Source organism: Ctenopharyngodon idella, chromosome 9 (assembly GCF_019924925.1).
Source record: "Ctenopharyngodon idella isolate HZGC_01 chromosome 9, HZGC01, whole genome shotgun sequence".
NCBI classification, from domain to species: domain Eukaryota; kingdom Metazoa; phylum Chordata; class Actinopteri; order Cypriniformes; family Xenocyprididae; genus Ctenopharyngodon; species Ctenopharyngodon idella.
This window is the reverse complement of record NC_067228.1, coordinates 28,310,602-28,327,641: the sequence shown is the minus strand read 5'-3', so window position 1 is coordinate 28,327,641 and position 17,040 is coordinate 28,310,602. Positions and strand designations below refer to the sequence as shown.

Below are 17,040 nucleotides of genomic sequence, written 5' to 3'. Positions count from 1 at the left end.
TTCAATTAGGGCATTTAAGTATCTTTTATAAACGTGCCCTAGAAAACAATGGCACTGACACATTTTAAGATATGGCAGTGTAAGTTGTTTTCAGTTAAAGCAGCTCAAACATGCATGTTAGTCTGGGACTATCTTAAGCCTTGTCTGTGAATTTGGGGTTACTCTCAGTTTCACAGACAAGGCTTAAGCCACTTTAGTCCCAGACTAAAATGTATGTTTGAGCTTTTTAACTGAAAGCAACTTGCACTGGCATATCTTAAAATATGTCAGTGCCATTGTTTTGTCTCAAGATGCACACCAGTAATGTTTTTTTTTTTTTTTTTTTTTTTTTCTTTCTAAGGCACATTTATAAAAGCTACTTAAATGTCCTAATTGAACTAAGAGCTAATCCTCTCTTAATCTAAGCCCTGTTTGTGAAACCACACTCTAAAAAATGCTGGGTTAAAAACAACCCAAGTTGGGTTTAAAATGGACAATCCCCGCAATTGGGTTGTTTTAACCCAGTGAATGGGTTGTTTTAACCCCGTGGTTGGGTTAATTGTTTGCCCAACCTGCTGGGTAGTTTTATTTAACTCAACTATTGTTTAAAAATGACTGTATTGCTTGCTTAAAATGATCCCAAAGTATGTTGGAAATGAACATTTATTAATATGTTTAATAAATGAACATTTATTAATAAGTTTAATGAATAATAATTAAACAATAAACATTTATTAAATTGCTTATTAATAAATGTTCACCTTTTGATTATTATTGTTGCCTCTAGTAATTATGTGTGTGATTTTTAATTTTCAATCTATTTTGGGTTCATTTTAAGCCAGCCATATAGTAATTTTTAAACAATAGTTGGGTTAAATAAAACTGCCCAGCATGTTGGGCAAACATTTAACCCAACTGCTGGGTTAAACAGCCTAACTGCTGGGTTAAACAGCCTAACCACTGGGTTTGTCCATTTTCAACCCAACTTGGGTTGTTTTTAACCCAGCATTTTTTAGAGTGCAGCCTTAAATAAGCGTTAGCTAAATAAATTGGATTTTTCTTCAGTGACACTTACTTTTATTTCAGTGTATAAATATCACAATATAAAATTTGTATATACTTTTATGTACAGGGTTATTATCATTAACTAAAACTTGTACTACTAAAAATATTTCTGCTGAATTTGAAATAAAGCTGAAAATAAAATATAAATATTTAGAAATGTATTAATAAATGTTATACTAGTATACTAGTGTGTGTGTGTATATATATATATATATACATACATATACAGTCAAACCAAAATTTATTCAGACACCTTGAACATTTCATTCATTAATACAGTTTATTCACTAAAGTTAAAAAAAAAAAAATGTATATATAAAATATGACAAGATCTCAGAGTTAAACTGTGTCAGAAAAAAATTATCTTAATTATGACAGAGAACACTTAAGCAAAACATGGTCTATGAACTATAGTGTCCTGCGCCCACTAGTAAAAATCAAATATCAAAAATGTCTGAATAATTTTTGGTTTGACTGTATATATATATATATATATATATAATACTAAAATAACACTGCCCTAAAGTGTCCGTAAATGAAGAAACACCAAAATTTATGCCATTTCTGGAGCTTGCAGCCAACCCGCTTTCTCATCCTGCAAAGGCAAGCTCCATGCCTGGTGTGTGTGTATGTGTGTGTGTGTGTGTGTGTGTGTGTAGCTGGTTCAGACATTGTAGACATGTGGCAGAGAGCAAAGCACTGAGGCTGGATATCCTCACTCACAGGATGTCCGTCTGTTATATCACTCACTTTCTGAAGAAACGTTGGTGGTGTCCTCTCAGAAGAGAATCAGCGATCATTGTTTGGGCTTCTGTGTGTGTGTGTGTGTGTGTCATAGTCTGGTGTGGTGTGTGGTTACAGTGAGTCGTGGTTGAGTTGCTTGAGTTGTCTGGTGTAACCGTGCGACTGTGTATGTGTGTGTCGGTGATGTTGAGAGAGGTGTGGGTGTACAGTGCACCGCAGTGGGGTTAGTCATGTATGTCTGGCACTGAGCCGTTCTCCCTCTTACAGTTTCGTGAAGAAACAGTCTATTAATAGATCACTTCTTATCCCACTTGGCAACAGGAAGGGAACTGAAGACAAGAAAAAAAGGAACCAAGTGGCTGAAAGACACAAACAAAAGAGGAACATTGAAGTAAAGCATTCAGTTTTCATTTACTGAAGCAAAAAAAAAAAAAAAAAGTACACTACCTTTTTTTTTTTTTTTGCAAGAAGTCCCTGATGTTTACCATGGCTGCATTTATTTTATAAAAAATACAGTAGATATTGTGGAATATTATTACAATTTAATAACTGTTTTCTATTTAAATATATTTTTAAATGTAATTTATTCCTGGTGAATGGTAAATCAGAATTTTCCGCATCATTACTCCAGTCTTCAGTGTCACATGATTCTTCAGAAATCATTCTAATATGAAAATTTGATGCTCAAGAAACATTTATTATCATGTTGAAAACAGTTCTGCTGCAAAATATTTTTGTGACTTTTTTGATTCTTTGATGAATAGAAAGTTAAAAAAAAAAGCATTTATTTGAATAAATCTTTTGTAACATTTTAAATGTCTTTACTATAACTTTTGATCAAGTTAATGCATCCTTGCTGAATAAAAGTATTAATTTCTTTAAAAAAAAAGCCTTACTGACCCCAAATCTTTCACAGTCTGTGGCTGTATTAAAGCGCACAATGACAACAATATGAATAAAGCGGACTTTAATAATAAACATAGGGGAAATATAAAACCACAAGCTACATAAATGAGAATTGACTGAATGAACAGGGAACTACAAGATAAACACAGTGACTGGCAGGTGTAAATAATACGTAATCAGACACAAACAAGAAGATAATCGTTAACCACTGAAACCAGAACTAAATGGAGTAGGCCAAATTAGGCCAAACTAACAGAACAGAATAACATAATAGAAGTCCATAATCGTGACAAAATCTTGGAATGGTATTTATTGATCGTATGGTTATTTAACTCCCCACCATTTTCAAATAAAATGGAATAAATTAGTAATTTGTTGTTGTTATTTTTTTTTTATTCATCTTTCTACCATGCATTACTGATGAGGCAAGAGACACATAAAGGATAAGCTCAAGCCTGCATTTCATTCATATTCTTGGCAGACGTTGTCTTACTAAAGTGTTTATGAGGAAAGTGGCACTAAATTAGATAAACTCAGTCCTCACATCCATCTGATGTGACATCATGAGTGAGTGGACTCCATATTAAGCACACTGTAAACCCTAGCGCTCAAAATAATTAATTAGTTTGAGTAGGACAAACTTAAATTAAACAAATTAGTTCAGTCAAATTAACTTTGATGAGTATTAAGCACTTTCTTTTTTTTCAAGTTCACAGAACTCTTATATTTTTTAAGTAAACTGAACTGTTTCATTGTTGCTCAAGATTAATGTTAAGTGGGTGGTTTAGTAGTGATTAATGTTTTGTTATGCTAATTTAGAAGAGTTTCTGTTAATGTGTTCTGTAAATGTTTGAGAGCAAGTATGTTAAATGCTTTATATTGCTGCACTCATTCAGCGAGTGTTATACCATGCTATTGTTAACGTGTTAGGAAATTAGCAAGTTAGCATTTTCTGAATTTGCTTGTTATAGCTAGCTAAGTTTACACTAATAAAAATGTTTATATTGAGGTTGCATGATAATAACATTTCAAGTTAAATACAAAATAACAATCTGGCAGTTCTGCTTGCTTAAACTTTGAATTTCTTAACTTAAATTTTGAGGCAACTGATTGATGTTTGCCAACTTATTTGGGTTTTCAGTGCATAAAAAACCTAGCTGAAGTGATGTCTTAAAGGGACAGTTCAGCCAGAAATGAAAAGCCATGAGTTACTCACCCTCATGTCTTTACAAATTTGTATGACATTTTCTGGATCACAAAGGAATATATTTAGCAGAATAGACACTGTTCTTTTCCATATAATGAAAGTAAATGATGACCTTTTATGTTCTGGATTTGGAACGCCATTTCAAATTTTGGGTGAACTATCCCTTTAAGATACATTTCATACACCACATTTGTGCATATTTAGCGTTTCAACGCATCTGTGTTGTTATTGTTAACTAAAACTAAAACTATTAAAAAGCATTTTTGATAGTTGAAATAAAGGTGAAATAAAATATAAATATTAAAAGATTTAAAAATTAAAGGGGTAATTTACTTAATTTAATTACTAAAATTAAAACTGAAAAATAATAATTGAAAAACGAACAAAAACACTTAAAATGACTAAAAATTAAATTCAAATTCAAATATGAAAATAAAATCATAATATTAATATATACTATAATAGTAAAAGTACTAAAATAACACTGATCTCCAGCATAATTTCTTCCACCAGCTCTGCGGTCTATGGGTAACCCATATATTACAGCTGAAATCTGTTTATTAAATAGTCTTGATGAATTGCGAAACATTTAGTAAATTAATCAGGTTAATGTACCAATTTAATGGCATTTAAACAGTTTCACACCCCAACAACACTGCAAGGATTCAACATGGCGTGACAAAACAAGTACACTCCCGTTATAATCAACACACTTACTCTCAGTGTGTATTCAGCTTTGTTCATTAATCGTAATGGAAACATTCTAGTTTGCCACATCACTCACATGCAGTGCACACATGGCATAACCTATGGGGGACTTTGAGTATTAGACCCCACAGAAGTGAGTTTTCCGCTGTTTCACAACAGTCAGACCGTCATTTATCATTCAATGGCACATTAAATGTCACGCAGGTATATTTTTGGTAAAGGCAGAGTGAGTTCAGTGTTTTGTAACCGAGCAGAGGAGGTGTTATAACAGCCACGTAGTGTCACCGAGTGCGCTGGCGGATGGATTCGCTGTTTAAGTTGACACAGCTGTGCACCAGGATGTCAGATCGAACCCTGCGTCTCTGTTTGTAATTCTCCCCCCAGAGAGCATATTTCCTCTGCTATAAATAGCCGTCCTCCCATATATGCCTGTGGATTTGTGTTTGTTTGTTTTTTTTTTCTTCCATGTTCCTGCTATATTTGTAGATGAATGGACAGGAAGGAGCATGAATGCTTGCAGGTCTTTGGCCCTTGTTTATTGTCGGTTGGGGCTGGGATGATGTGAAATGACAGTGTAGCCAAGGCGACTGGCTGAAAGGATGACCCTCGGCATTGGCCCCCATCTCTCTCCGACTGTCTTCCTCTCGCCCCGGCATGTCAAAGACCTCCAGCCCATGCAGGGGCGAAACTGCATGCGCTGCCTTTGAAAACTGCATCAGGCCGTCTGGAATGTCACTTTCACAGGAGACTGAATCGGTTAATCCTGCTTTGCAAAATTGATGATCTTGAGGAAAGTTTCGCATAGAGGGTTTAAATATGTAGATCTCAGGTTCAAGATCTTGTGCCTTTCCCTTCGTTGCTTTTGTGAGTTTGGTGGGACTCTGCAGGACAGGATCTCTTGAGTAACGGGTTTCCTTTCTTGTGTGCCTTTTGCCTTGTCTTTCCCCTCCCAAGCATGAAATTGGTGTTGAAGCGCACTTGATTTTGGCAAGGCTTCCTGTTCCTTCCTCTGGCAGTGGCAATGTGCACATGTCCCTGTGGACGTCCAGAACTGATATCGAGTTTCAAATTCTGCTTCCTTTACACTTAAGTTAAGTCTCACATACTGCCGCTTTGTTTGGTACTATTATAACATGGTTTACATAGCTGGGATACAACTGGATGGTGTGTGTGTAGGAACAGCTCATATTTAAAGTTGTAATTTAGCTTACTTGACCAGCTAGTTAGACAGAGGACTATTTTATTGCCCTGTCTGTTTCATGTCACTCAGTCAGTTCTGGTAGAAATATATCTACAGGAAATGGCAAAAATAAGAACGCTACTTTTCCATTTGAAAAAAGAGGAACATGCCTTACGTTTGTCAGTGTCAATAGAATGTTCACACTACTTTTACACATCTCTTTTCACCATTGAGCTCTGTTCCCAAACTTTGCCTCCCTGATTACATAGAAAGCTAACTTAAATCGAACTTTATAAGTGACCTAACCTGTGTAGAATGCTCTACAAAAGCAGCAACCAATTGATTCAACAGTGTTTGGCTTTAGCATGTTGCTAAGCTAATGCCACATTGCTTTTGATAATCATTTAAAAACATTTCACACAGTAATATTGGGTAAAATAGCCCCAAATTATTATATTAGGCTATTTCTACTTAGATTATGCTATTTTTTTATCACTATGTTTTGGTTTTTAATGAATCATAAGGCCAGAAACATATGTGAACTTCAAATACGTGAACTTAACCATGAGCGCACTTATGAATCAATTGCATGCTGATGGATAACAACGCACAAAGTTGATCTTGCATGGCTAATAACCAAATGCAAGTACATCCTAAGTGTTTGCGGCTACATTCATGTACAGTATAAATCTGTTCTAAGTGTTTAATCAACATTTATCTTGTTTTGTCCATCATCTTGTTTGAATTTGGCCAAAAAGTTATCTTAGAAGATTGCATAATCATACTACTTACATTGAAAACACATCTACAGTGCCTTCAAATACTGCTTATGTACCCAGCAAACTGCTAAGGCAGAATCATAACCATCATGGAACCTCATAAGTGACTGAATTGATACTGTCTACACAGGCAGCAACTCATTATAATGGCCACACACACACCCCACAAAATGTTTTGCTTTGAACTTTTATTGGCCTTAAGCGAAACTCCCAAATGCGCAAATTTCTATTAAAATCACGTCTGAGAAATTTCGCAAAGCAACAGTAAATGTGACCACTAGTGTTGTTTTACTGGAGAGACCGGTCTTAAGACCATTTTTTGAAGGTCTTGTTCTTATCTTGGTTTCGACTGCATTTGTTTTTGGTCTTGTCTTGGTCTCAGACTATGAGGACTCTGGATTTTATTTCAAGACCGGTCAAGACCACGGTTCTGAGGATATCGTTAAATTGTCAGTGCATTGTCTGATTTATTACCATAACTAATGTGATTGGATGTAAAACTTCTTTCTTCAGATGCAATCAATAATTATTTCGAATTTGATGTATTTATACTGTTGTGCTGGTTCAGAAATTAATGAGGGAATAATACAAATGGCCATAAAATTTGAAGATATTATTGCAAAAATGTACTTGTAAGAGATATGGATTTTTATATTACAAAATATGATATAATTTTATATATATATATATATATATATAACGAGAGCAGGAGATCTGTTTTCACAAATTTGAGCACAATTGCAAACGTGATATCGATTTTATACAAATGTTCAATAAACAAAACACAAAGCATTGTTTAGGCATTTGTAATTTTACCAATTCAGATGCAACTTCTGTGCCACCTCTAGTGTAACAATGATTTTTTTATTTTATTTTTTTTGGTTAGTGATTTCATTTGATTGTATACAGCTCTATATAGTGTCCTATTATTCTAATTGTATTTATTGATTAAAAATAATAAATTTCTCAGGCAGTAAATGTGGATCTTTCAGATTAATTTGAGTGCTGATCTGGTCTTGGTCTTGACTCGGTCTCGCCTTGCCTTGGTCTTGGTCTTGTCTTGGTCTCAACATACACTGGTCTTGGTCTTGGATTAGGTGGTCTTGACTACAATACTAATGACCACACCTTCACACTAAAGGCCTATTGACACCAAGAAAGATAACTATAAAGAAAACTATAATGGTATATAACTATAACTATATTAGCATCCACATAAATGCACAATAACTTTCTGTTTATTATTAGTGCGCACAAAGTCTGCCGCTTAAAATGCTTGAGCTCTTTATAGTTGGGTGAAATCTGATTGGCTGTCAATGTTTTTATTGTTCATCAGCTGAAAAAAAAATTGCTCTGAAAGTGATTCCAATGATATACTTTAGTTCCTCTGTGTCATTTTAGTTAGTTGTGGTGTTGATGTCCCTATTCCCATAGAGTTAGGACAATTATTTAACCTTAGTCATTGTTATAGATAAAGCTTTGTGTGAACGGGCCTTTACAATTGTTTTAAATAGTTTGGTGCTAGCATGTTGCTAAGCTAACAGCATGATAGCACAAAAATTGCATAAACACAAATATTTAGAGAAGTAGTCCAATTTAATTAGATGGTAGATCTAGTTTAATTTATCAACACGTAGAATTTAGCCTAAATATGGTGTCTTAGCTTTGGAACAATAAAAAATGTCTACGTTTTGGAACAGAGCTAATCTGTTTATCACTACTGGACCGGTAATATTGTGCTATGTGCAGATGTTTAGATGGTTTCTGACTTTTTGTTAAACCTGTCTGTCTTTCTGCAGACGAGTGTGAAGGAAGGGCTACTTCTGAAACAGACAAGCTCGTTCCAGCGTTGGAAAAAACGTTATTTCAAATTGCGGGGACGTACTCTCTACTATGCCAAGGATGCCAAGGTGAGTTTAGTACCACACTGAACTATTGTTCGATTATATCCTGATTCTACGCACTCATTACACTGTAAAAAATTTCAACTTTAATTGCTGCTTTAAAAACAGTAAAATCATAGCACTTTTTAATTGTATTTAATTACTGATGAAGAAAATCCAGTTGTCAAAAATCTTTCCATGATGATGATAACATTTTTTACAGTGTACAGTAAAGCCCCCTACAATAAGCCCCCTGTAAGCCCTACAGAGTGATCTAAGGTAAGGGGGTAATAAAATTTGCTTGATCATGGTTCCTCCCAGGACCTCTGTTACTGGGCATGCCTGTGCTGAGAGGGGCTGAAGAGCTGCACATGGGCACTTGCATTGCACCTTCTGCCATGCCTTTAATGTCACTGTGTGTGTGTGTGGTTGCACTATGGCAGGCGGGTGGCGTTTTGGCCCGCTGGCAGTATCGAGTCTCTCGTAGCCGCGTGTGCTGGAGGGTGCTTTCCGTCTGCTGGACCGGTGCCCGCCGTCCGCCGCCCGTTCTTGGCGCCAGTGGATCGGAGGAAGGCTTGGTGGCGATTCGGGTCAGCAACAGCAGCGACCCCCCTCTTAATCTATCTAGCCTTCATCAATGACATTGCCGACCGCCCATCACCCTGCCTGGCATTGTTCGGGATGCCTGTTCTCCTCATTGGGCGAGAGCAGTTTGGCTGCGGCTCAACCGAAGCGACATCACGTCATTTCCACGTCTGCTTGTCTGTTTAGGCTTCTGAAGAGGAGAGTCCCAGAGATGGGTCTTGTATGTCATTGTCCATGTCTGAGGGGAGATATTTTACCCAGCAGTGTGTCTCTGTGCCTCCACCATGAAGACGCTTAACGCGAGCCTTGCATTGAGTGTGTTTGCCTCCATTTGTATGTTCTCTGGTCATTCAGCTGCATTTCCTGTGGTTATGAATGTAGGGCCCAATGAAATTTGTTTTATTTCTTCACAAATTATTTTTCCCCAAATTTAAATTTTTCCATTTTTTTCTGGATTTAGTTTTTGGATTCAGTTTCTAATTTTTAAAATAAATTTTAATAATGAAAACCATGTCTAATTAATTGATATAATGAAACCTATACAATTTAACAGCAATTTATTAATATTTTAACAAAAAAATAGGGCCCTATGACTTTTTTCGCAAATTCCTTTTTTTTCTTTTTTTTTTTTCTGGATCCTATTTAAGTAAATTTTAATAATCAAAACACATGTCTAATCAATTGAATTTATTAAACCTTTACCAATTTAAGGATTTATTAACAATAATAAGGCCCTATGAAATGTTTTATCTTTTCAAAAATTCTGTGTTTACTGTTAAAATGAAAGTGAAAGAAAAATTCTGATATTCCTTAAAAATAATAGTTTAATAAATGGATTATTTTTCTTTTTATTATTATTATTATTATTACTTCGAGAAGTACATTCTACAATAGTAATATATTTATTTTCACAAACTTTTATTTTGACGTGTTGTCATAACAGTGTGTATATGACGATAGCTTTAATCAAATTAAATGGTGAAATGCTGCTGAAGTGACTCTCAGAGCAGCTCTGGAGATGAAGCTCATGTGTTCATGTCCTCATATAGTGAGAGAGCAGATGTTGAAAACACCACAAGCGTCACATGTTAAGCAGAAACTATACAGTCGAACGCACAGCCTTAAAAAGTATACTTCATTTGACTCATACGCATACACGTGCAGTTTTAAGCTATCTATTACCGCGAGTTACAACCCATGTAAATATCTCTATGTGTTCTTCATGCTAGAGTTGTACAAATGAGGGTACTTTCTAACCTCCTTGCACAATCTTTCTTCTTTGTAGGTCTCCATTGTTGCTGTAGCTTGCACGCGTTCCGGTGTCATGACAAATCAAGTCCTCCCTCGAAATTGGGTCTCCCCAAACTGTCAGTTAATGATCATCCTAAGTATATATGAATTATATTAATTTAAAATATGCATAGCTTACTATATAATCCGCATGAAAACACATTTATGCATAATAAAACCAATTGAACGTAATTTCTTAGACTTGATGAACTGTTAATTAATAAATAGCCTAATATTAAGCATATTAACTGAATAATTGAACATCATTAATTTATTTATTTATTTATTTATTTTTTATAACTTAAAGGATTAGTCCACTTTCAAATAAAAAAATCCTGATAATTTATTCACCACCATGTCATCCAAGATGTCCATGTCCTTCTTTCTTCAGTCGAAAAGAAATTAAGGTCTTTGATGAAAACATTCCAGGATTATTCTCCTTATAGTGGACTTCAGTTGGCCCCAAATGGTTGAAGGTCAAAATTACAGTTTCAGTGCAGCTTCAAAGGGCTTTAATCAATCCCAGACAAGGAATAAGGGTCTTATCTAGCGAAACAATCGGTCATTTTCTAAAAAAAAGTTTAAAAATATATATACGTTTTTACCATAGATGCTCGTCTTAAACTAGCTCTCTTTTTCTTCTTCTTCTCTATTAGAATTCCGGCAGTGTAGACTCTGCCAAGTGTATTACTGCCCTCCACAGGTCAAAGTTTGAACTAAATTGTCATATACAATATGCTAGTGCAAGTATATAACAATTAGTTCAAACTTTGACCTGTGGAGGGCAGTAATACACTTAGCAGCGTCTACACTGCCGGAATTCTAATAGAGATGAAGAAAAAGAAGAGAGCTAGTTCAAGACGAGCGTCTATGGTTAAAACGTATATCTTTTTTTTTTTTTTTTAGAAAATGACCAATTGTTTCGCTAGATAAGGCCCTTATTCCTCGCCTGGTATCGTTTAAAGCCATTTGAAGCTGCACTGAAACTGTAATTTTGACCTTCAACTGTTTGGGGCCAATTGAAGTCCACTATAAGGAGAATAATCCTGGAATGTTTTCATCAAAAACCTTAATTTTTTTTCGACTGAAGAAAGTAGGACATGGACATCTTGGATGACATGGGAGTGAGTAAATTATCAGGACATTTTTATTTGAAAGTGGACTAATCCTTTAAATATGTGGACATTTAACACTTAATTTAAACACATAATTACATTAAAGATGATTGAGAATATATGTAGGGTAAGTGCAAATGTGTATAAACTAAGCTATCAGGCTAATCACTTATCTGTATGCTATGCTAGTATATAAGCTAACTAATACAGACATAAATGTTCATTATAACGTAGTTGAAACTGGGGGGGGGAACCAATTTGTCACTACACCAGTCTGTTCTGTTTATGCCTTGTGAATCGATGCCCCCAGGGCACAGTTGCCACCTTGTGGATAAACTAATTACTGCAAAAAAAAAAAAAAAATGTGCATGTGCGACCTTTGCGTACAAAGTCGAAATTCGCTTCACGCACACTTGTACGCTGATCCTCGCGTATGCGTAAAAAGTGAAGTATACTTTGGCTCTTAGTAGAGAAAACCGTGCCGTTCATTTAACCTGAGACCATGCATTCTTCATATTTAAATAGCAGTCTTTTTGCAATTTAATATACACAGACATTAGTCCGTATTGCGATTTGATTAAGTGTACAGCCCTACTTTTGATGTATTCATCCAAAAATTTGCCAAATTCTGTGACATTCCACGTTAAACTGTAAATTTCATTTTCCATCCACATTTTCTTCATTGCAGAAATCATAGGGCCCTGTGGGTGGCATTCAGGTGTTGTGTCCGTGATCTGATCTGAATCCTGAGAGAAAGAGTGAATGCTTAAAATTCGGCCCAAAAATTACCAACTATGCAGCTGCCAAGCCATGACGCAAGCTAGCACTTCCTGCATAGCTTCTGAATGACATGGAGTGGCACTAGCGCATGGTGTCAGAGAGCTGGGAGTTACGCCACAGACCTCACAGGCAGGATCGAGGTGGCTGATCACACTGCTGTGCTCAGACAAGGGGGTTTTGTTTGTATTGGCATGGCACTCGGATCTGTGACAGACTCGGCAAAGCCAACGCAGAGGCCTGCACTTCATGCTGTAGAGCAGCCAAGCCTACAGATCATAAATAGGATGTCACACTGTTTACACCGCCTGAGTATACAGCCATCATTTACTCAAATATCTGCCAATCACCACCCAAACACTGGGCCTTCACTGATTCTATTGATGAACTTGATGGAAAAGACTCAAAAAGCCTGGAAATACATATTTTATCCTTTAAATGCATATGTTTTTCTGGAGTTCATAAGTGAACTTGATTATGCATAGGGCTGGGTGGTATGATGGTATATATCATATCACTACAGTAGATGTGTGTCAGCTGGTTGATGTCTGGTCACTGGTGTATATACAGTATATTTGAGGTCAATGACATGATTTACATTTTTCGTCTGGATAACAAAAAAACTGTTCAAAAGCAAAATTTTAAAAAGCAAAATTGATCAAATGTAACAGTAAAGATTTTTTACATTGTTGCAAAAACTTACTATTCATCAAAGAATCCTGGAAAAAATGTATCACAGTTTCCACTAAAATATTAAGCAGCACAATTTTTTCAACACTGATAATAAGAAATGTTTATTGAGCAGCAAATCAGCATATTAGAATGATTTCTGAAGGATCATGTGACACTGAAGACTGGAGCAATGATGCTGAAAATTCAGCTTTGCCTCATAGGAATAAATTACATTTTAAAATATTTTCAAATAGAAATCTGTTATTTTAAATTGTAATAATATTTCACAATATTTACTGTATTTTTTTAATCAAATAAATGCAGCCTTGATGAGCTTTTTTTGCACTGAATAATCTGATCTTTTTGTCCATCAAGTTGCAAAAAAAAAGAGACAAAATAATCAAATGAGATATCTAAAAACAGCAAATGAAATTAAATTCTAGATTAAATTCATGATAGATACCATTTCCGTGACAAAAAATGACAATATAATACATTATGTTTGCTCATACTCCCCAGTCCTAATTATGATTGAAGAAAATGAGATACATCTTTGACAAATGTTTTGTTAACGGTGGTTTCTAACATCCCGGCTCTCACTGAAAGTGGTGTATGGCATTATACAGTATCTCAGGCCTTTAGTTCTTGCTCTCTGCACTGATGAAGGAGGTCATGATGCACCCAGCTGTCTGCGATCCATCTTAAACTCATATAGCGTACACGCATGTCAGTGCATAGGATAAGGAAGGGATGGGCAACGTCGTTCCTGGAGTGCAACTGTCCTACAGAGTTTAGATCCAACTCTGATAAAAACTCACCTGCCTGTAGCCTTAGTAATCTTGAAGACATTGACTAGCTTGTTCAGGTGTTGGAGCTAAATTCTGCAGGGTAGCGGCACTCCAGGACTGACGTTGCCCATCCCTGGGATAAGGAGTATCTCAATAAGCTCATTTTTGTGTCATTTCAATAGAACAGTATTCAGTATCAATGTGCTTAAGATGTTTGTTTTCTTAGACATTGTCAATGAAAGCTAATACTGTTGCGGCACTGTGATCATCCATGTTTATTGTTCTCTTTCTCCTCCTGTTCACAGTCTCTTATTTTCGATGAAGTGGATCTTTCAGATGCCAGTGTTGCCGAATCAAGCACAAAGAATGTCAACAACAGTTTCACGGTAAGCGGCCATTTTCATGCGTTATGTCAACACTAGGGAATATCCACAATATACCACAAATAGACAGCACATTAGATGTGTAATATTGACTATTAGTCTGCCAGATACTACAGGCAAAAATGTTGTTACAGTTAGAAAGTTCAAGTCATTCTGTGAATCACTTCAAACTGTCCATTTCGGTGAATAAAGCCAAAACTCAAATTCAACTGTTCATGAAATTTGAATCTTTACCATCTTTTTGCCATTTCAGAGCAGATACATATGTATACATATAAAAAAATGGATATTATATTATATTATATTATATTATATGCATCCATCCATTTTCCAAACTGCGTGATATATTATATTATATTATATTATATTATATTATATTATATTATATTATTGAGTGAGTTGTTAGCTGTATATTGATCTATGGTATATAAATATCCAAATCTGTTTACTATGGACCTTTTCACAGACTGTGATGATGCATTAACACAGCCTTTTAACATTGTAATTCTAGCTATTGTTTTAAATTTGAAATTAAATTTTCATTAAAAAAAAGTTAAATAGTAGTGTATATTTTTAATATTATACTTTGTGTTTTATCATCTTTGATTTAAATTTAAAAAATCTAAACACCGCTATGAGAGTGTTTGCAAAACATTGGGAGTGACAGAAATTTTGGCATCTTTCTCTCTTCTGATTGCTGTAATGCCACACCCTAGCAACCATTTAGATCACCCTAGCAACCGCATAGGAACACGAAAAGCCATTTCTCAGCACCAGAACATCGTAGTAACTTATGTAGTAGTAACCTTAATGTAGTAGTAACCACTATTGATTTTGGGCAGTGTACTTATATCATAGCAACTCCCTAGCAACTATCTATTACACTTAGGGTACGTTTACACAACAATGATATGCTTAAAACGGAGAAGTTTTTCCTTTGAGTTTTCCACGTACAGACGACAACATTGTCAAAACGATCCCCATTTATACGAATCCATGAAAATGACTAAAACGCTGTATTCTGCTGGCAGGCCATTAGATGGCGATGAAACACTGTAGACCATGGGTGTCAAACTCATTTTAGGTTGAGGGCCAGATAGGAAAAAATGTAACCATGTGCGGCCGAATTACCTTTTTTTTAAACCTTAGTGCGCTGACAGTTACATTTAATATTAACCCAAAAATCTACAAATTAATTAGCAAGAAAACTATAAAAACACACTGCTCTTTCAAAACGGCATTTGTTTTTACAGCGAAAAGACTATTAAATTTTTATGTAATAATACTTTTATTTAATAAAATTATAATTTTTTATTTACTTTTATTTAATGTTACTTTTATTTAATATTTTTTATTAGTGATGCATCGATTTTTATTTTTCATTGCCAAGTCCAATTTTTTTACAAGCAAATTTGCCGATTCTGTAGCATGAGCAGTTGTTTTTGATTTAAATTTGATCATATAATTGCAATATTTACAGCAAAAATAGCATGGTCTGACTATAGTTTTGTGAAATTATGCTACATAAGACAAAACAAAAATTGCAGATGGACTGAATGAAAATGCAAATTCACTCTCTGTCAGTAGGTGGTGCTTATGGAACAGCAGCGATATAGCGTTTCCTTGCTTACCGCTGTACACTAAGCAGCGCTGCGCTTTAAAACACAACATTATACGGAGATAAAGAGGAAAAGAAAATGCCTTTGAAACTTTTCTGTCAGTTCACTTCAGAGATACATTTATATAAACCTCAGTATTTATATTTTCTTGCTATATTTCGTGAACAGTGAGCTTGTGCCTGGTACAGTATTTTCCTCTGCTGGCACATCTATGTTCTCCTCTTTGCGTCCGTATTCAGTGTTTGCCTGTTTTAATGTCCTGTTTACAGACTTTGTAATATTTCCACACAAGTGACAGTCTGGGAAATGATTGCAAAGCAGTTTGCTTGCAAGTCCAGAATAGAGATTGGCCAAAATAAAACTAAAAACCGTTAGGATTTATGGCTGGTGCCATACATCTCTATTTTTTTATTATTGTTCAATTCATTCCCCGGGCCGGATTGGACACCTTTGTGGTCCGTATGTTTGACACCCCTGCTATAGACTGAGCATGTAATACGCATGTGCATGACGTCCCCGTTTTCACAGATTCGTGTTTTTGTTGTTTAGGAGACCGTTTTCAAAAACTTGCACTTTGAAACCTGTTTGCGTTTTCAGTTTGCGTTTTCACAAAACACCGTTGTTGTGTAAATAAATGGCCAAAAACAGTGTCGTGTAAATAGCCCCTTAGCAACCACATAGCAATGACACAAACACCCTTGCAACTGCCTAGCAACCACCCAGAACACCTTAACAGTGGCTAAGTAACACCCTAGCAACCACCCAGAACACCTTACCAACATTATTGTGGATTTTTCTTTTGCTGTTGAATCAAATGGGAATGCAAAAATCTTTTATTCAACCCGGAAATGTGAAAAATGTCCTTTATTAGAAAATATTATCAATAAAAGTTACTTATTTTCTACGCTGAAAAGAGCAAATGTTGCCTAAGGGAAGTGTTGTCATGCTTCTCCATGCTATGGCATCTGTGTGTGTTTGTGAGCAAGTAAACAAGTGTCATCAGCTGAGATCAGACGGGACGAGGAACAGTGACTGTGGTCATGTCCTTCTAAAAACTGCAGGCCAGCTCCCCAGGCACGGCTATAAAAAGAAACAACGGAGGACTAAGAAAGCTTCGAGGAGAACGTGGGGTTATTCTTAGCAACAGAGATGTTAGTGCTCCACTGAGCATGCTTTAGATGATTTGATCGCTGGCATATTGTTTAACAGTGGGCCGGGCGAGCGGAGCCGTGTGGACGCGTGTGTAACGCACGTGCTCTGAGGTAGTTGCAGTTCTCCGCCTCGTTTAACAAATGCTTTTTCCCCTCAGAAAAAAGAAATCGCCCACTGCCAGGAAAAACAACAGATGCTCATTATACTT

The 17,040-nt window shown here is 35.7% G+C and overlaps 1 protein-coding gene across 9 annotated transcripts in view; it reads left to right on the top strand.

Moving 5' to 3' along the window:
- dgkh (diacylglycerol kinase, eta) overlaps positions 1-17,040 on the top strand; it is a 97,771-nt gene that overhangs the window by 21,947 nt on the left and 58,784 nt on the right. For 4 of the 9 annotated variants that reach the window (XM_051904795.1, XM_051904797.1, XM_051904793.1 and 1 more), the window contains exons 3-5: positions 8,368-8,478; positions 8,895-9,041; positions 13,984-14,064. In XM_051904795.1, the coding sequence (XP_051760755.1) occupies positions 8,368-8,478; positions 8,895-9,041; positions 13,984-14,064 (339 nt within the window). Of the gene's footprint in view, positions 1-8,367; positions 8,479-8,894; positions 9,042-13,980; positions 14,065-17,040 lie in introns of those variants that run through there. The other 5 variants (XM_051904798.1, XM_051904804.1, XM_051904796.1 and 2 more) reach the window with 3 other exon arrangements.